At 42.7% G+C, this 20,685-nt stretch overlaps 1 protein-coding gene across 5 annotated transcripts in view; it reads left to right on the top strand.

The window, feature by feature from the left end:
* The first annotated feature begins 578 nt into the window (after positions 1–578).
* Positions 579–20,685, top strand: part of WAC (WW domain containing adaptor with coiled-coil) — a 47,305-nt gene continuing 27,198 nt past the window's right edge. For 2 of the 5 annotated variants that reach the window (XM_083466895.1, XM_083466894.1), the window contains exons 1-3: positions 579–1,189; positions 1,782–1,818; positions 3,495–3,690. In XM_083466895.1, coding sequence (XP_083323021.1) covers positions 1,095–1,189; positions 1,782–1,818; positions 3,495–3,690 — 328 coding nt within the window. In that variant the 5' untranslated portion in view covers positions 579–1,094. Of the gene's footprint in view, positions 1,634–1,781; positions 1,819–3,494; positions 3,691–20,685 lie in introns of all 5 variants that reach the window. The other 3 variants (XM_083466896.1, XM_083466897.1, XM_083466898.1) reach the window with 3 other exon arrangements.

The raw sequence follows: 20,685 nt of genomic DNA, 5'->3' as shown, positions 1-20,685 counted from the left end.
CGAGCGTTGAGGTCGCGGCGGCCCTTACTTCTTCCCCTCCCGCAAGCAAACGCCCTGGCGGGTTGATGCGGCGTCAGCCCCGCCCAAGTCAAGCGTTGCGCGGCGCTTAGTTTGGAAGGAAAGGCGCCTCTTGCTCAATAAGCCCGCCCGGGACTGTAGCTTCTGCAAAGGCTCGCTCGGAAATCTGTGCCCCGCTTCAGCTCGGTGGAGCTTGGAGTAAATCCCATTTAGGTCCATAGGCGCTCACTCTCGGGCAAGCGGGATGGGATCGCGTCTTAAGTGTCCACAGAGGGCTCTGGGCGAAGCGTGTCTACCTAGTTACCTGGAACACGCATAACTGAACGCGTTTTACTCCTGGATAGGCATGCAAATAGGACGCTTTCGTGTCCCCACCCCAGAAGGCTTTCCTTGGAGATTCAAACTATTGCACAAACTACACACAGTGCAGAAATGGTTCTGGTGACGTTTTGTTTTAAATTACAGGGGCTTGGCCTAGATGACCCCCGGGCTTCTTCCAACTCTATAATTCTACGAAAGTCCGATTCATAGCTACATTTTTCTAGTTCTTCATCCTCACCTCCGGTAACGCCCACTCGGTAACTTCGGCTTCGTCGGGGATGGAACAAAACGCGTTTCCGTTATCCCAGCAGAGAACGTCGTTCAGCCGAAACAGGAACCAAAGAAAAACTCCAAGCCACCTAGCTTGAATTTATCCACCACTTTACGAGCGTATTTCCGGAGCTCATTCTCGGAGGATTAAGATGGGGGGGGGAGATACGGGAATAACCGATTGTGGCGGCGTTTCTCCTTCCCCTTGCGGAAATAGTCGAAGTGGAGACAGCGATCCGTGACGGAGACAGCCGGTGCCGCCCGAATGCGAGGGCTGCAGGCTGCACGGAGACTACCGAAACTGCAGCGACCGAACAGAGAGCGAAGGGAGGCTAAAAAAAACCAAACAACCCAAGGGAGGGCTTGTCGGAGCCTGACGGAAATGGCCGATGTTTCCCGAAGGAACTCGCCTTAGCATCCGGAAGGGAGGAGGCGGGGCATAGACTTAAGAAAGAGGGTGGGTTCAAAAAAGAAAAAAGGACTGGATGGAATGGGAGGAGCTTTGGCGGAAAGAGCCGATATCAGCCGACGTTAAGCGAAGGCGGCGGCGTCCGAGTTTCCCGGATGTAGTCGGACGGCGGTAGTGTTGGGAGCTGGAGCTGTAGCTGAAGGGAGGGGGGAGGAGGTGTTGGCGGCGGCGGCGGAGGGCGAGCGAGCGAGCGAAGGCGGCCAGTGGCAGCAGCGAAGGGGACGCGGCCGCCTTGTGCCTCCCGCGCCCCGCTGTGCGCGTGTGTCCGTCCTGCGGGGGCGCCTCTCCTTCTCGCTGGTGCGGAGAGGAGGAGATGGGCCCGTGAGCGCTGCTTCCCCTCACAGCCGAGCTGCCTGAGCCGCCCCTCCTCCGCCTCCTCCTCCCTCCCTCCCCCTCCTCCTCCTCTTCCCTGTCCCCGGTCGGAGCGCTGCCTCCCCCTCCCCCCTCGGCGGCGCCCGTGGCCCGGCCGCGCCCTCCTGGTCCCCTCAGTCTCTCACACACAGGCCGGGCATTGATGGTAATGTATGCGAGGAATAAGCAAAGACTCAATGATGGGTAAATAACCCCCTTTCTCGTTCCGCCCTCCTCCCGTCTTACTCTCTCTCTTCTCTCTCTCTTTTTCCTACCCCCACCCCCACCCTCAATACCAACGGCCAGTAACGGTCGCTCGCTAACGTAACGTCTTTTTCTCCTCTCTTTCCAGCTGTCACGACCGCAAGGGGGACTCGCAGCCCTACCAGGTACCGACTTCTTCGCCCGCCGCAGCCCCACACACCGATAGGCCCCTGCGGCGGCGGCGGCAGTAACTGGAGTGTGGGAGGGCGAGCGAAACTACTCGAGCGCAGGCCTCGGCCGCCGCTGCAGGCCGCGGGGGAGGGGAGCCAACCGCTTCCCTTCGCTCTGCTCCGCGCGCGGCGGGCCGGGAGGGGGCAAGGGGGCGGCGGCGACTCTGACTCTTGCTTGCTCTCTTACCCCCGCGACCGCGAGGGCTTGAGCGCGAGCTGAGGCGGCGAGAGGCGCTTGGCGGCGGGGCAAGGAAGCGAGAGGCCTAGGCCCGATGCGGGCCGCAGGAGGCGGAGGGCGGCATTGTTTTTTCTTTTTTTCCTTCCCCCCCCCCCAGCGAAACCCATGGGATGGCGGTAAGCGGCCGGAACCCGAGTCCGAAAAGGCTTCCCGAGTGCCGCTGACCGTCTTCCCTTGCCGTAGGAGACGAGATAGGAGCCGGGATAGGTTCTAGGCCTTGGGCTTGTAGTAAAGCCCGAAGGGAATTCTAGTTCCTCAAACCCTTTCTGTCAACTGAGAAAACTTTAAATTGGGACCATGTTGAAGGTACCCCAGAAAAAATTTGGGAAATGGCCGGAGTGAAGCTGTGTGTGTGTGGGGGGGGAACATTTGAGGCTTTCCCTTTGTCATCTCCCCAGTGTTAAAAGGCTAGGGAGGGCTGGAGGTGTAAATACGGTCATTTACAGGGGGTTATTTGACCACTACACTTACATACCTGAGTGATCAGATGAAAGAGGCAGCTTTGACAACTGGAGGCTGCAGTCAGTGACAGCACATCTAATGTAAACATTCATCACACAGCCTTGTGAAAAGGGGCAGATGGAGAGAGGTTCTGGACAAGGCTCTGTTGTGTTTAGTATAACACAAGGTGGTGTGGATGCTACAAAGCTGCATATTTCCACTCGTACTACTACAAAATCTATCAAGCCCTTTGATTCTTTTGCCAGAAATCTCCCCGCTCTTTAAAGTGCGTAACAATTAATCTCCGTTCATAGATGAGCGGTACCACTGGTTAACATTGACTATTTGGTTAGATTGTGTGGGATATATTTTTAAGGGGGGAAATGGAGAGAATGTGTTATTGAAACTGGTATCAAATGCCTTAAAGATTTTTCAGTGTCACCTGTATATGGTAAAAGGTATTCTCCATTTAGTAAATAAATAAAAACATTCTGCATCCTGCAGATGAAATAATTCTGTTGGACTGTGTGCATAGTCCAAGGTGTTTCAGCCAAGGTGGTACTTAAGACTTATTTGAGAATAGTCTCCCATTAAACACAATGAAATATACATAGTTATGATGTAGCACATCAAAAAGAAGCTTGACTTGGTTGAACATAGGCATCGTGTTAATTGTACTACTCTGAATAAATCCCAATACTGTATTGGAAATAGAATGTTTGTAATAAATTGGAATTAGGGTTGAAAAACCCAGAATTACTTGCTATTAAGTTTGTAAAATGACATAGCACTAGTTAGGATCTAGACAAATGTGAAACTAGTTCCATGACTTAAGAGGATTTCTAGGCTTGATTTATTTTGGACAGCAGCTTCTCTATGCTGCATGGCAAACTTTTTTAAAAATATATTTCAAAACACAGCTTGAGAAATCTGTTCTTGTTATTTCTTTCAGGCTCTTAAATACTCATCAAAGAGTCACCCCAGTGGTGGTGATCACCGGCATGACAAGATGCGAGACACCACAGACCCTTCACCACCAAATAAAATGTTGCGGCGATCTGATAGCCCTGAAAACAAGTATGGTGACAACACTGGACACAGTAAAGCTAAAAGCATGCATACTCACAGAGTTAGAGAAAGGGATGGTGGTGAGTTAAACTTTAACTGATTTGTATTCAAAATACTGCTAGTAATTGAAATAAATCTTGCACCAAAACAAAGCACATTCATTGAGGTGAAGAATTTACCTCACCATTATTTCAGTTCATTCACAACACTGCCACAGGTTCCTTATCCCTGTGTTAGGGGGCTTTAGACCTGGCTGCTTTTGTTGTCTAGTCAGGACAGCTTCATAAACCTGGGCTTTTTGTAGAAACTGCCCTCCAGTGCAATCTAGCATGGTGGCGTTTGAAGGAAATGATACTGTGTCTTTTGGTAGGCAGACCTTCATGTGCCTGATATAAAATTTGTTCTTCCCGTTAAGTACAGTTTACAAGAGAGACAGCGTAGTGTAATGCCCCTGTACTGGAGGTATCTGGCTTCAGATACATTTACTCAAGCTTAAAGCTTGCTGGATGGTCTTGGGAAGCTACACATCTCACTCAGCCAAACCTTGCATTCAGGGAAATTATGAAGATAATGGGGTTTACCATAAATACTCTGAAAAGAGCTATATGTCGAAAGATAGGGATACAAATGTTATGAATAAAATAAAGTGAACAATTATTGAAGTAAACAATATATAAAACAAGTTCTTAATGCAGTGAGTTAACACAGTTCTTGTGTCTTGGTTTTATTAAACAAAATTTATATACCATGTTATTGTAATAAAACCTATTACGTGGTTATTTGAGATTTGTAAGAATAGAAATAACAGTAATTCCATGAAGCATTTTCTTTAATGCTAAGGCATTAAGTTTCTTGGGACAGTGAGGAGGTTTTTGTTTTTGACAAATTATCATGTTAGGTATCCTTACTGTCACACAGCTATCATATTGTTGTAGTTAAGTGCTCTGATAATGACTGCACCCTAGTGCTATAGAAGAAGAAACTTTTCAGGTTCTGTCATATTTCATATTCGCCACTGCACTTTGAAGGTTGTAATTGACAGCCCAAATCCTGTTCTTATCTATAGCTGTTGTGATGAAGGGACAACTACAGTGCCATCTTGCATGAAGTATAACTACATCTCAAGAAGTCTAAAAAGAGAAAGTCTCATTCCAATACTCCACTGGAGATTCTCACTAATGCTGGATGAATGGGGCTGCTTCTGAAACTATGGGATTGTGTATGTCCCATGTCCCCACCTTCTCCTTGCCCCTTGCTCCCTGTTCCCGAGGTTTTCATGTTATATTCATGGGTAGTGTTAGGACTTTCCTCCAGTACTGGAATAGCATTGATGAAGCTGCTGATCTGGTAAAGGCAGCATCTGCCTACAGGCCTGTGATGCTTTTCTGCCACACTAGTAGAGTAATGGGCCTTTAGTAGTTTTTACTACAGGTGTGCAACTGCCACAAAATTCAACTTGTATCTGTAGCTTTGAAAAGTCGCCAATTCTGTTACTCAGAACTAAATTGGATATGATAAAAAATCAAGCTCTCTTTTCTTTCTGTTAACTATTATGGGGAATCAAAAAATGTCCATAACCACCTCCCCCTTCACAGAAGTGGATGGGGTTTTCAGGCATAGCAGCCCCTCCAGAGTGGATTTTTTTGTATTTTTAATGCATTTTTACAACTTATAAATACATCATACAATACTCATCATTCTCTTGTCCTTGGACTTCCCAGTCCATCTCTCCATGGCATTCTAGGTAGTCTTTTGTCGGCTGCATAATCTATTATTCCACCCAATTTCTTCTCAAATCTTCCTTTATTTAATGTTATCTGCTGCTCATATGTTCATTCCTACTTGTAAGTTGAATTGACTATTATACCCTCTAAGATACTCTCTAAAACACTTTGAAGAGTGGATCCAGAGTGGATTAAGCCTGCCAATTTAGAGGCAGATGCATCCGGGAATTTTAAAAGTTTGTTAAAAGAAAAAAATCCTGTTATTTTCTGCCAAGTGTGGTTGCAATTTGCAGGCATGCTCCCCACTTTAGTGGGGGTGAAATTGCCAAATTTCAGCTGCAGTAATTCCCCTTCAAAGCCATGATTTTTACTATTTTGGGGTGGTTGTGGTAGGAATCATAACATGGTAGCTGTGGAGGAGAAACACCCCCAGGAAAGACTGGAGTGGGTAAAATATCACCCTGAAAGGATTTTATTACACCTAGGGTCATTGGTAGATTTGGGGTGGGCTTCTGCCCCCATCAATGATTTTTTGGGATATAGCCTTTTCTTTTTGTGACATACCACCATTGACTTGCATAGAGAAGGGGTGTTGGCATTGGGGGGAAAATAGCATAGGTTAAAATAAACAGCATAGATTGAAATGAGCAGCAATTTTTAATGTTTTCTTGAACATTTCCCCCCCAAATTGGTGTGCTCTGGAAAACAATTAATTGTGATTAAAATCTAGACCTCTTCATCAAACTGAAAGATTCTCCTTGCCCTCCTGCTCCCTCCCCATCAGAGCTTAGTGTTTCTCTAGTCAGCTTGGCTTTACAGTGGTACCTCTAGTTATGAACTTAATTCATTCCAGAGGTCCGTTCTTAACCTGAAACTGTTCTTTACTAGAGGCGTGCTTTTGCTAATGGGGCCTCTTGCTGCTGCTGCACCACTGGCACACGAGTTCCATTCTCATCCTAGGGCAAAGTTCTCAACTCGAGGTAACTTCCAGGTTAGCGGAGTTTGTAACCTGAAGCGTTTGTAACTCGAGGTACCGCTGTACTTAAAATAACAACAACAACAACAACAACATGCACTTTAAAAATGCAGTGCTTTAAGGGCAACTGAGTCCACAAAGTGAGTTGAGACTTTAGGGAGTCTGTCATCTGACTCAAAGTGCATTAACAGTTCAATTTGACTTGGGACTATGAAAAGCTCACACAAATCACCTCTTTTGGACTCATAATTTTGGAGGTACACAGAGATGATGCACATCTCCAGTATTTACCTTTTAAATGCACCTGTGTCACAGATCCATGCTTCAGGGTATTAGATGTTTAGACTTGCATGGATTCTTCATTCACAGTATCAGTGACTTGTTCATCTTTGGTTAGAAAATAGGGGTAGCAGTATTAAAATATAAGGTAATGTGTTATATTTGCCAATATCTTAGTACCGTACGTCAAGAATGTTTCTGCGGGGAGCTTCATTTTTAAAGGATGGTATGCAATTGTGACTTTACTAGCATCAGTAGAATGGGCAGGGAGACAATTTTTAGGGAGTTGAGTAACTCTCTGGAGCAAATTTAGGAAGATCACCCAAAATTACTTCCCTCCCTGTTCTGCCGATGGATCCCTTCAATCAGTGGGCAGTCACCATTGTATATAGTACCACCGTGGGAATCATCTTGCTCCCATAGTCCATGTAGAAATTAATACAGATCATCTTGACCAATTTGCTTGGAAGTAAACTCAAAGGTAGTAAATGTGTGCTTGTCATTTTAAAAATTGTAGAATAAATTTAATCTTGGAGGTATTCATCCTTTCGAGAAAATAACGTAAGGCCTAAACTTCAGTTGCTTACAATTTAAAGATCTTGCTCTTAATGTTGAACCCCGTTTTGAAACTGAGATACTGGTATGATCACTTTGTACCTGGAGCAGGGGCACGTCCTTCTTGAAAATGCCTTTCCTTGGCTAGAACTTGGAAGGAACGTACTGTACTGGGTAGGTGGGTATAAACTTGAAAATATGAAAATTGGGGGAAGGTAGCAGAAGCTGTTAGGCTGAACAGCCACTCCAGAAGTATATTGATCCATTTGGTTGTGCAGTAGTACCCAAGTGGGCTCTTGCATGTTTCCTCGTTGACAGGAATGAGTGTGAAGCTTTGTATGTGACCATGTTGGGTGTAAAAAAGCAGGACTTTGATGTTACTGCCTCTTGGAGACCTTTGTGGGGTCCCTGAAAGTTCTGTGTGATATAAAAACCACGAGAGACACTAATTGAATGCCTGATCATGGGGCGGTTTCCTAGTGGATTAGCTTTCTGATGATGATGATAATAATTATTTAATTTGTTTGTCTGTCTGCTTGCTTACCACCCACCTGACTGGGTTACCCCAGCCACTCTGCAGCTTCCAACAAATTACAACACACTAAGACATTAAACATTAAAAACTTCCCTATACATGTACAGTGCTACCTTCAGATGTCTTCTAAAAGTAAGATAGTTGTTTATTTCCTTGGCATCTGATGGGAGGGTGTTCCCCACGGCTGGTGCGACTATTGAGAAGGCCCTCTTCCTGGTTCCCTGTTACCTCACTTTTTGCAGTGAGGGAACTGCCAGAAGGCCCTCAGAGCTCAATCTCAGTGTCCAGGCTGAATGCTAGATTTAATTTTTCATAATTCCTAACACAATTAATTTAGAACAGAATGGTAGGTATAATAGTAGGCAGGAAAGTTTGATAAATCTGGAGGTCATCCTTTGAAATGTTAAGTTGTTTAAAATGGCTGTTCTGGTCTTCGTTTGCACTTTAATGAATTAAGTCTAATTTTATATCCATTGAACTTGTTAGAACTTAATTGTAAGAGTAGACATGTTTAGGATTTAGCTGTCAGACATTTTTCGATTTTGGCTTTAGCTGAATTAATTTTTAAAATGGATTATATAAACATATAAAGAAAAATATATTGTCTTCAGTTAACTCCATCCTTTAAATATTATTGAAAACTAAATATAAAGTATTAATAAAATTATAAAACAAAGACAAATGTAATCTTCATAAATTCATATTGACATAATTGCCAATAAGCACAGACCAAACAAAATAGACAAATTAACACTTGTTGGGCTATTTGTATTTTTATTATTCTGTCAGGAAAATAGATGTAGCATTTGCTTTCTGTAAATCAGGTAAGTTAATTCTGCTGGGCAAATTTAGTTTTGTAGCTATTGTCACTTAGTGACTAAAAAGTTTGAATCATAGAGATTGCCCTTCTGTAAGCTAAACTTTTAGAATTAGAGAGTTCTCAAACTCAAGATTCAGTTTATGACACAGCTAATATTCTCAGCCTAGCTTCCCTCCCACTCTTACTGCACAAATTATTAATGTGGAAATATTAAGCCTCAATGCCTTTTTGTGCCATTGAACTTAACATTTTTGCTTAATCTTGGGAAATGATGTAGACCTCTTGAAAATCTTTATAATTTGTCCCAAGGCAAGATTCCAGGTTCAAGTTGTCTGTACTGTGGTACCTTGGGTTACAGACGCTTCAGGTTACAGGTGCTTCAGGTCACAGACTCCGCTGACCCAGAAATAGTACCTCGGGTTAAGAACTTTGCTTCAGGATGAGAACAGAAATCGTGCTCCCTCGGCGCGGTGGCAGCGAGAGGCCCCATTAGCTAAAGTGGTGCTTCAGGTTAAGAACAGTTTCAGGTTAAGAACGGGCCTCCGGAATGAATTAAATTCTTAACCCGAGGTACCACTGTATATGCATGGGAAATTTAGGACTCCTTTCAAGCAGCAGCTATCCATACGCATAAAAAGCCTCTAACAAAGTTCAGAGGCCCATCCTAGAGCCACAGCCCAAAATGTATGGAGGGCTGTTATTGGAATGTGGTTTTGACCCTCACCCCAATGCAAGAGCAGAAGCAGTTTTGCTCATGCCAAGTTTGGTTTTTAATCTCATGTTTTCAAACTCTTATCATTTATATTAAAAATGATGCATAGCTGTTGAATATTGTAAAGGGGTGTGTGTGTGTGTGTGTGTGTGTGTGTGTGTGTGTATTGATCCACGAGTAAAAACAAGCTTCTATGTGCAAACCTTGTATCTGGCAGGCACATGTGTTTGATACAGTGTTGTTGCACTAACTAATGATTGTTATTGGTCCATCAAATATGATGATGACTGATCACTTGTTTAGAGAGAAAAGCAAGGAAAGAGCACTTGTTTAGAGAAAAGCATTCTTATGATGAGAACTTTTAGAGTGGCTGCTGCTAATCACATTTTAGGTTGTATAGGCAAGTACAGCAGTGGATATAGCTGCACATTCTTCAAGGTTTTTGGATCAGCAGCAATATTTTCTTCTCCAATGCAAAAAGAGTATGAGTATTAAATACACTTAAGGACAATTTCAAATAATATCCCTTACAAAGCATTCCCTAAAAGAAGAGCTGCCAATTTGTTGCTTTGGCAAAACATTGATCTGTGCCATTTTCCCCCCAACTCCAGAAGGTTATACAAGATAGAAGTAGGGATGTATTGCTTTTCTATAAAATTAAAATAGCTTCCAGAGATTAAACATGTAATATATTAAAAACTATTATAATGTCCAAACCATCATTAAAGCTACCAGTTATTAAACACACAGAGAGATCAATATGTATAAAATAGGAATCTGGTGAGGATGTTTACAGGCTTGATCCCGGAGAAGTCTCATATTAGAAAAGGTGTTCCCTAAGCTTTCCTGGACCATCTCGTGTGGATTTTAAGGCTCAAAACCAAATTGAAATTCAACTAATTGGCTTCCAGGACTGTCTCCATATGTTTAAAGTAATAGGATCATAGTAGACTGTAACTGTATAAAAACTCTGTGTTTATTTTGCTTAGTCTTGGTAGTAAAAAGTTCGTGTTGGTTTGTCTGATGTTTCTGAAAATGAAGATGGTTGGTTTGATTTTAATTAAGAAATTTGCCATCTCACAGTTCTTTAATTACTCGTAGTAAAATCGCTTCTATATATGTTGGAAATGGTTCAATGAAATCTCATCTGTATCTGGTAAATCATGGCCTCAATTTCCAAAACTTCTGTCACTTATTCTTCAACTAATCCAGTGTATTACTATGCCTAGCAGATTTGCAGAGTGGTTCCATTGCGGTTCTGTTTTTTCCTCAGTATTTCATATAGCATATGTTTTATTACCTCTGGTGCTAGCTGCCATTTTGCAATGATCTATAATGTGCATCTCAATATAATGGAGAACATATTTGACTTACAATAAAAAGGACATAATATTCTTTGTCCTGCAAGTAGACATCTAGACCCTTTCCAAAAACTTTGACCCATCCCAGTGCAAGAGCAGAAGCATTTTGTGCTCTACTACAGAAGTGGTCTTGAAATTATCGTTTTCTGAAATGTCCCCCCCCCAATTTTTATTGATTTTCACTAACTCTTTCAATTGTTATATTGAAGAATAACTTAAAAACAGACAAGGTTTGCCTGTGCAATCAAAACTTCTGCTTATAAAAATACTTGTGTCTAGCACTTGAGTTGCTGAACAGCTGTAGAGTAGAGTGTGTATTATTTTAATTAAACACAGGGAAGACAGGATGCTGGTGATCATGGGTTCCTGCAGTGTCAGAATATGCAGCTTGTTCTGGGCAGAGTTGTGGTCCCTCTGAAGCAGCTCATGTACAAATTTGGGATACTCTCTAACATAGCCACTGCTACCTGTGCATCCAAGGAAAACTCTATCAGGGGTGCCTTTCCCTAGCTACAGCTTGTTCACTAGCGTGATTTCCTAAAGATGGTTGGCCTGGTATTAGTTACTCATAGCATAGTTTGGTTACTTCCGGACTAGATTACTGTAATGCTGTCTATGTGGAGTTGCCTTTGAAAACCAGAGACTTCACTTAGAACAAAATACAGCTGCCAGACTCACTCCCCCCCCCCCTTGGAGAAAATGGAATGGAATAGATGGTTATTTGGGAATACAGTTGGGCAGGCAGGAAGGTTAAGTTCCCACGTGTGACTTCTTACTGGTATTTAGTTGTGAGATCTATCCAGGCTTGAACTAAGGCACTTGCCAGCAACATTTTCGGTTTGGTAAATTAGAACTCTCCACATCTCCTTAACTAGGAAACAATGCTTGCAGCCTGATTCCATGCAGAATTAGACAGAATGTCTTGCCAGAGTGGTGCATGCTTTAGTTATCTCCCACTTGGACTACTGCAATGTGCTCTACGTTGGGCTACCTTTGAAGGTGACTCGGAAACTGCAGCTAATCCAGAATGCGGCAGCAATACTGATGACTGGGAGTGGCTACCAAGACCATATCACACTGGTCTTGAAAGACCTAGATTGGCTCCCAGTACGTTTCTGAGAACAATTTAAAGTGTTGGTGGTTGTTGTTTAGTCGTTTAGTCGTGTCCGACTCTTCGTGACCCCGTGGACCAGAGCACGCCAGGCACTTGTCTTCCACTGCCTCCCGCAGTTTGGTCAAACTCATGCTGGTAGCTTCAAGAACCATCTCGTCCTCTGCCGTCCCATTCTCCTTGTGCCCTCCATCTTTCCCAACATCAGGTTTTTTTTCCAGGGAATCTTCTCTTCTCATGAGGTGGCCAAAGTATTGGAGCCTCAGCTTCATGATCTGTCCTTCCAGTGAGCACTCATGGCTGATTTCCTTAAGAATGGATGCGTTTGATCTTCTTGCAGTCCATGGGACTCTCAAGAGTCTCCTCCAGCACCAGAATTCAAAAGCATCAATTCTTCGGCGATCAGCCTTCTTTATGGTCCGGAGTGTTGGTACTGACCTTTAAAGCCCTAAACGGCCTCAGCCTACTATACGTGAAGGAGCATCTCCATCCCCACCCTTCAGCCCGGACACTGAAGTCCAGCTCTGAGGGCCTTCTGGCGGTTCCCTCCCTGCGAGGTTGCAGGGAACCAGGCAGAGGGCCTTCTTGGTAGTGACGCCCATCCTGTGGAATGCCCTTCCATCAGATGTCAAGGAAATAAACAACTGTCTGACTTTTAGAAGACATCTGAAGGCAGCCCTGTTTAGGGAGGTTTTTAATGTTTGGTATTTTATTATGCTTTTAATTGTGTTGGGAACCGTGGTTTTAGGTGCACCTAATCTGCATAGGATTGGATTGCTAGCACCGCCAGGTGATGGAGGCTGTTAGCAATGTGTGCATTTGTGTTGGGTCAGGAGGGAGCTTTACCCTTCTCTTAGTAGACAGAAGCAGTTAGTAGCCCATACATTGAATCTAGGGTGTAGGAGGAGGGGATACCGGACATTTTAACTGGACAGCAAGAGACAGGCCCTCAAAACAGTTGTTTTGCACATAATGCAAAGTGCTACATAAACTAGCAGAAGCAAAATGCAAGCTCACAAATTCACCCCTCTTCCAGCATTGCTATGAGAAGGAGATTGGAAGCATCTGTTTCCTGTTTTAAGCTAACTGCACTACATCATGTCTGAACTGGGGAAACACTGATTAAACATGGTTTTGTTACAAATCATAAACCACAGTTTGATTCTGATTTGTTTCAACAAGCCATCATTTAATGTTGTGTCCAAAACATGTCATTCATTGTCAACAGCCTATTTGGAGGTTGTGCCATTTAGCTGAGCCCTAGCAGTGGCAAAAGAAAGAACCTAAAAACAGACATCTTTCTGTGTTTGGGAGGGAGCTTGTGCAAGAGAAAGGGAATGGCAGTACAGAGGTAGGTATTAAAGAGGACCTGAAACATAGGGGTGTGGTGCAACATTCACCAGCCTAACAAGAGGCATGCCTAAAAACTATACTGTTGGCACCTGTGGCCATCTTCCCACCATTCCATTCAGAAGCATGGGTGTTTGGCCATGGATTGGGGGAATAAAATTAACAAAATATTGGCAGAACATGTTGCTTGCTGTGCCTGTAATAATTTTGCTTAGTTTTGCATTTAAACAAATTAAGTTATGATTAAAATCCAGATATTGAATAAAGACATTTTAATTGGCTTGGGTTCTATATCTCCTTTGTGTTGGTTTTCATAAAAACAATACCTGCTGAGTTAGGAGTATACATTAATGTAAATGTGCATAGACATGCAGATTCAACAGTACAATCCTATGCATGTTTACCTTAAAGTAAGTCACACCATGTTGAATGTACTAATTCAAGGTAAATTTGCATGAGAGTGAGCCTTTAATAGTAGAATAGTTGGACATAAACAATAAATAAATATACAGCTAGACAGATCTACAATTTTTGCTGTCTAAACTAGAATAATTTTTAAAGCAAGGGCCTTGCCTGTTTTAGAAGTAGAACACAGATGAGCAAAATCTGGAGCTGCAGTTCATTCCTTTCTCGTGAACTTGATTAAGTTTAAGCCCCTACCTTCTGCTGATGGCGGTGGGGGCTATTAAGATGGCCTTCCCCATGAGTTTTACGGATCTGGTTGCTTTCTGACATATTTTGGGATTTTCCTAATGTTCTTGGTGCTCTTGGTTAGACCATAGGAAATCATGGTTTGTAGATGCCCTCTTTTGTATTATAAACCCTATTCATCTCGGTATTCTGAGGATTTGAAAGTGAAGAAATAAGCACGTTGTTGGCTAGAGAGCAATTATGGAGAACAGATTAAATCTGTAAGAAACTGATGGCAAATAACATGCTGTATCTCTGACACTATTGTGTTTGCTTTATGTTGTCTAGAGGAGTTGTCCTGTGTGGCAAAAGATCTGTTGCAATCTTGCCAGCAGGGCGAAGAAGTCTGGCTGTGCCAAGTTTGCAATAAACAGTACAAATAATCACACTTTGATTCAGTGGCTATTTCAGGAGTGGTGGTCCCAAAAGGTTTCTCTGGTTGGTCTTGTTGGGGACTTTTCAGCTTGTGCAACCTGAGGAAATGGACAAGTTATTTGGAAAGATGAGAGCTACCACATGCACTCTTGATCCTTAACCTTCCTGGCTTATTAAATCTGTCAGGCAGTTGGTTCAGATAAGATAGTAAATCCTTTATTGTGGGAGGGAGAAGTTCTAATGACCCTGAAGGAGGCTGCAGTGAAAAACCATCTAACACATAATTTACTCCCCTCCACATGCTTTTTCTTCATGTTATCAGTATAATTGTGGTGTGTGTGTCATTTTGTTGCCATTGCTTAGCAGTGATTTGACTCCTAATTGTCTACTTCAGATTGCCAGAAATCTACCAGTAAATTCCTATCTACCTTTGGTCCATTGTGTATTGAATTTTTCTTACCTGGTTAAGGTGATGAACATGCGATGACAATATTGCGCTAGGTTTTCTTGGATGAAACTGATAATTGGGATCCTTTCCAATCTGGTTTCCAGGCTTCGTTTTGGAACTGAAACTGCTTGGTTGCCTTGGTAGTGGTTGTTTACTGGGTGATAAAATGGGGGGTGGGGAGTTGGCATTCGTCTGTCTGGAGACAATGGAGTGTACCTCCAGGGTTGATGTCAAACCACACAGAAGTGACCTAGGGGCACAAGCCTGGGCAGTGTGTATGGAGGAGGTCCTGGGCTATCCAGAAGACAGAACCTCTGATGTGGTCTAAAGGAATTAAAGTAATACGCTTGGCACCAGCTTAGCTACAGGGGTTGCTAGGAGGTGGTGTACAAGGTGCAATCCAGCTGCTTTAGGGACTTCACTCCAGATTTGTGTATGATTTATTCCATAGCCTTTTCTTTCAAAGATATCTCACAAAGCAGTAGAGGTTTAGGATCAGAGTTTTCCTTCTCCTGGGTGGACTACCTTCCCAGGTTGACAAGTCCCATCTGCCCCTCACTTCCCTCTGCAGCACTTGCAGAAACCTCCTTCTTGACTGTAGGACCCACTATTGGTCTCATCCGCTCAATCCACTGGAGCCTATCTTTGCATGCAGGGGAAGTCCCTAGTTCACCTGGTTTAGCCGGCCTGTTGAAGCAGTTTCCTGGGGTGTGGCCACTGCCACATGCTGACAGCTTCTAGGAGCCAGAGGTGAGAGTAGAGTGCCAGGTGGGAACCAAAGGTAGACACCCCAGAAGGAGCATGACCTGTCCCCTACAATAGGTATTATCTCTCACTTAATGCCCTATATACCCTTCCCCCAAACCTCTGGGAAGTGTATCCCTGTTAATTCCCTTAGTCCTCTTGGTAGCTTTTGATGCCATCAGCCATTGTATCCTTCTGGGTTATTTCTCCAGGTTAGGAGTGGGGAGCCCTGTTCTGAAGTGTGTGCTCCAGAACATCATGCTGGGAGACTGCTAACATGACCATTGGCCTGTGGGATGGTATTTCAGCCTGTCTTCCGTGTTTTAACATCTACATGAAACAGATGGAAGATGCTTTCTAATCTCAGGGCAGCAATGGAAATACTGAATTGTAGACAGGCAGCTGTTTTGGCCTAGATGAGGGTAAACAAACTGACAATCTGGACAAGATGAAATAATCATGGATTAGGTATTCTGTCTGTTCTGGAGGTGCTTGCAGTCCCACTGAAGCATCACGTTTGAAGTTTAAGAGTTCTCTTAGGCTCAGATATGTGCTGGATGCTAAGGAGCAGGCAATGACCACGAGTGATTCTGTCTTGAATGCAGACTGTGTCATTTCCAGGAGAAATTAGATCTAGTGTCAATCATTCATGCTCTTGTCAGCACCCTGTTGAATTATTATTACAATGCAGTCTACATGGAGCTGCCATTGAGTACAGTCTGAAAGCTACTGTTGGTTCACAATGTGGCTGCCCAGATCCTGACAGAGTGCTTGTTTATATTGCTTTCAGGTTCAATTTAAGGTGCTGACTTTGATCTTTTAAAAATCCCTAAATAATGTGGGACCAACTATTGGGAATCACATTCCTCCATATGAACCTGCTTGGGACTTTAACACCACTTCATAGATTTCTTTTGGTTCTGCTGCTGTCTGAAATAGGTTACATGAGGACCCAGGAAAATGTGGTGTTGGCAAAAAGCCTCACCGCACCCCTTTCAGTGGGCAGTGAAGATTATTTTAAGCAAGTTTTTGTAAGATTCTGACTTTATCTAGTGTTTTGCTGCTATTTTTAAATGCTCTACTGTGGTTTTGCTATAATTTATTGTGGCTGCCAGTGAATATTTTATCTCTGTGTTATGTTTAAGCAGCCTTGTGTGCATGGTTCAGTAATATAAATAATAAGCATTCTGAGAATGTTTTCCTGCCTTGTACATTTATCAGTGAGCCATGCGACCAGTATTAAGAAGTTGGTGAAATCATCCCATTCATGAATTGGAAGTTATGTTACTGGGTTCTGGTAAGGTGAAATGCTTCAGCAGATGCATGTGAGGCAGAACTTGGTACAGAGTAAGATGGTTGAAAGTAGGAAGTGGTAGCACAATACTAAAATGTCACTTATTTTTCTACTTGACTAGATGTAGTACTGCTTGGGAAAGAAACTGGGCCACTTGCATTCTTCCATTCTTGTATTTCTTACCTTTATGCTTGGCAAAAATTTGTAGCCTTTGCTTTACCAAGGGTACCTGTACCAAGCATAACTCTTATATATAATTCAGGGGAATCTTTTTGTTTCCTTGCCTGTTCTCTGTTGAAGCTCCTCCCAACCTTAATCTTTACCCTGCACTTCTTATAAGCATGTATGTACACAGCCAGAGGGAAGAACAAGCCCATGCTGCTGTGAGAAATATACTGTGTTTTCTAAACAACTGTTTAGGTGGAGTCTCTCCATCCTGAAGAGAAGCATTACAATTATTTAATTATGCATGCATACATACATACATACATACATACATGCATATATACCCCGCCCATCTGGCTGGGTTGTCCCAGCCACTGTAGGCAGCTTCCAACACACATAAAAATAATAATAAAACATCAAACATGAATAGTAACAATCTAATCCAATATAAAAAGTCACAGTAACTTTAAAATAATCAGTTTATATCAAATAAAGCAATATTCAGTAATCCAATAGAATCCAATAGTAAACAGTAAAATTAAACATCAGCACATAATAATTAAACAGTTTACACCTACCGAATATACAATAAATATACAATACAATATACCGATTACAATAAAGAATTACTAATCTATAATCATTAAAAAATAACAGCGAATCACAATGCATAAAATAACAAAACATACAAAACGGTGTAAAATGATCAAATTGAGAAACAAGGACACACAACTTACAAAATTATTTTTTAAAAATATCCCTGAAGTCCTCTTTTCCCAGCTGCTTCTTCTGCTCTCAAAAGTCATGGTCTGATAGACTTCCAGGGCTGGAGGGTGGGGCAAGGCAGATGGAAAATCCATTGCCTGCAGAAAGTCTCTCTCCTCTCACTCCTATGGTAGTGTAGGAGCTATATTCTCCCTCCCCACCCCCTCAGTATAGAATAGTGTTAAGAGCTCTTGCTGTGCCCTCTTTCCATGTTGGTGTCAACTCTTGGGGAAACTGGGTTAGCGTTCACGGGGTGAGGTGACATTTATGGTTCATGCATTTTTGTAAAAGTCAGCAGTACAGGAAAACATAGTGCTACTATGGCTCCCACATTTCCAGAGCAATGCAAATTTCGAGCCCTGTAAATGGTGTCTTTACAGCCACTGATAAAACATAGTGGTATCCTTTCACTATTTTTCTACCAAGAGAAAGTTTACTTGTGCAACAGTGACAGAACTGCTGTGATCATCTGAAGGGGATGCTTATTAAGCTAAGTATTAAAATAAGTGCTTTGTTTTAGGTTTGGATTACTAATATATAGTTGACTCGCAACTTCTGTGGGAGTTACTTTCCGTGTATGGCATGTAAACTGAAATAACCCTGAATCTGCCCCCACCCAAGCATCCCTACCTTTCTGAAGCTGGCGGTATGAACAGGCCTTTGCCCTTCCATGCAAGGTGGAGAGCTTTTAAACTGTCCGCACATTTGTGCATTTAATATGTGCAATATTAACTGGCCAGCCACCAAGTGTGTAAAGCTGTGATTGTGGAAGTTAAATGCCATGCAGGGTGAAAGTTGGCTATTACATTCGAAGGCCATATTTGATGAGGTACAAAACTTTTGGAGAGGATGCTTTTGTTTTTTCTCCTAGTTCTTGGCATTGGCTTACTTTGAGAGAACTCAAGATGCTGCTCTCATTCTTTCAACAGACAGCATTTGTTTTACAGTCATACCTCGGGTTAAATATGCTTCAGGTTGAGCGTTTTCAGGTTATGCTCCGTGGCGACCTGGAAGTAACGGAATGTGTTACTTCCGGGTTTTGCCGCTTGCACATGCGCAGAAGCTCAAAATGACGTCATGTGCGGAAGTGGCGAATTGCGACCCACGCGCGCGCAGATGCGGGGTGCGTTTGCTTCAGGATGCGAACGGGGCTCCGGAACGGATCCCGTTCACATCTAGAGGTACCATTGTATTTATAGCATAAAAGCATTTCTGGATACTACATAAGGTGGTAAAAAATAAAATTAGAAGTTTGGATAATTTAATGCAGGGGTAGGGAACGTCTGGCCTATGGGCCTCATTAGGCCTGCCAGGTTTTTCTGTTTCACTTGCAATGCCATTTTGGGCAAGCCATGCCTATTTGGCCTATACCTGATGTCACATCTTAGGAAATGTATGCTTGCAATACAAACACTATTTACTAAAATAATACAAAATTGTAGTTTACATGTGATAGGCATTCAAAATTAGAAAACATAAGCAACGTGAGGTATGTTCATTCGCTTATTTTTTCAGTTTTGTTAATGTTTTATCAATTATAAATGTCTTATTGATTTGTTAAACATATAATACGACTTATGCTGTAATTCTGATGTTTTGCTTATTTATATAATATATATATATATATATATATATATATATATATATATATATATATAATGTAAATATAATACAAATTGCAATTGTATTACTGATGATTTGTTAATTATATGATTTATGCTGTAATTGTGATGTTCTAGGATGTTACTGTTACTTACTGTTTCTAAGCCGCTTTGGGATTCATTTGAATGGAAAGTGGCATAGAAATACAATGAATCAGCAATCAAATCAGGTGTGCAGCAAGTAACAGTCTGGCTCAGCCAAAATGAGATTTGAAGGCACTGCTGATCAGAGGTGCTTGCTGATTGTCTGGTCTTGAGGAGAGCTTTGCAAGACTTCACAAGACTTGATAGTCTGCTGATCGTTGGGTCTTGTGAAGCCCTTTGCACTACACTGAGATTGAATTGATTATTTGATAGGCTTGTCATATAACTGGGTTCTTTATATTGGTGATTACAAGACTAATTAAGTTATTTGATTAAAAAATACCGCTATAAGTATGTGATGAAAGTTGTGTAGGAACACAGAAAATAAGATGCAAGCAAATATGGTTGACTTGTATTCAGTTTCATTTTTATTTTCATTTATTTATTTATTTACGGCTATTAGCCCATAAAATATGTACAAACATAAAAAAGCACAAAGGCTTAAAAACCGAAATATCTGACAACAGAAGGTGAGCACTGCGATGCAAGGGTGGGTCATTGGGCAGAGCCAAGTAACAGGATGTGGCCCGGAGAGCTCCAAGGGACGGTTCACAGAAAAGGAAAACTGAAGACGAGATCCGACATGCACTCTCATCATAACTGTCCGATTAGATTTTGATGTTGTTGTTGTTTTTTGGTGGTTTTTGCGTGTGAGATAACCGCATTCAGGAATCTCACCACCTGCAGAGTAACAGAAGGATCTGTATCCTGCAAAAGCAGTGCGGCGTGTGACTCAACAGGCCTGCTAACCAAGCGCAGTAAAGCAGGGCCCAGGAATTTAGTCCTGGCTATGGTATGTAGGGGACAGTTGAACATTATATGTGGAAGAGATTCAACAGTTTTCCCATCACACACGCATAGCGGAGACACCAAACCCTTGGAAAATCTGTGGCTCAGCAGGTTCGATGGAAGGACATTGAACCTTGCACGAATAAATGCAAGTCGGTGTGGTACTGATGAAAGAGATGACATGTATGATGGAAGGTCAAGTGGTGGGGTTATTCCGTGATACCTGGGGGAGCAGACACCCCCACCTCTGGCAAGGTTGTGTTGATTTTCAATGTCTGCTAATCTTTGCTCAATGAGGCTTTTAGCTGAGCGTAAGTTCATCTTTAGGGAGTCCGCTGGGGAAATTCCGATGCTCAGAAGTTTGGCATGGATTTTTCCTACCCACGGATTAACAAATTCGTCCCGCCAGAGGCACTGAAAAAGGTAATGGTCGGGAAGCCTATGCCAGCTGGACAGCCAATAGCCAAAGACTCGCTTCCAGATGACAGTCTCCAATGTTGCAATCCTTAACTCCAGACGTATGGCTGCGTTGCTCACACACATGGGGAGTTTCAGGAGGCGACGGAGAAACTGATTC

This window comes from Podarcis liolepis, assembly GCF_965112155.1.
Source record: "Podarcis liolepis genome assembly, chromosome: 12".
Lineage (NCBI taxonomy): Eukaryota > Metazoa > Chordata > Lepidosauria > Squamata > Lacertidae > Podarcis > Podarcis liolepis.
The sequence above is the reverse complement of the archived record's forward strand: the minus strand, read 5'-3'. Positions and strand labels throughout refer to the sequence as shown.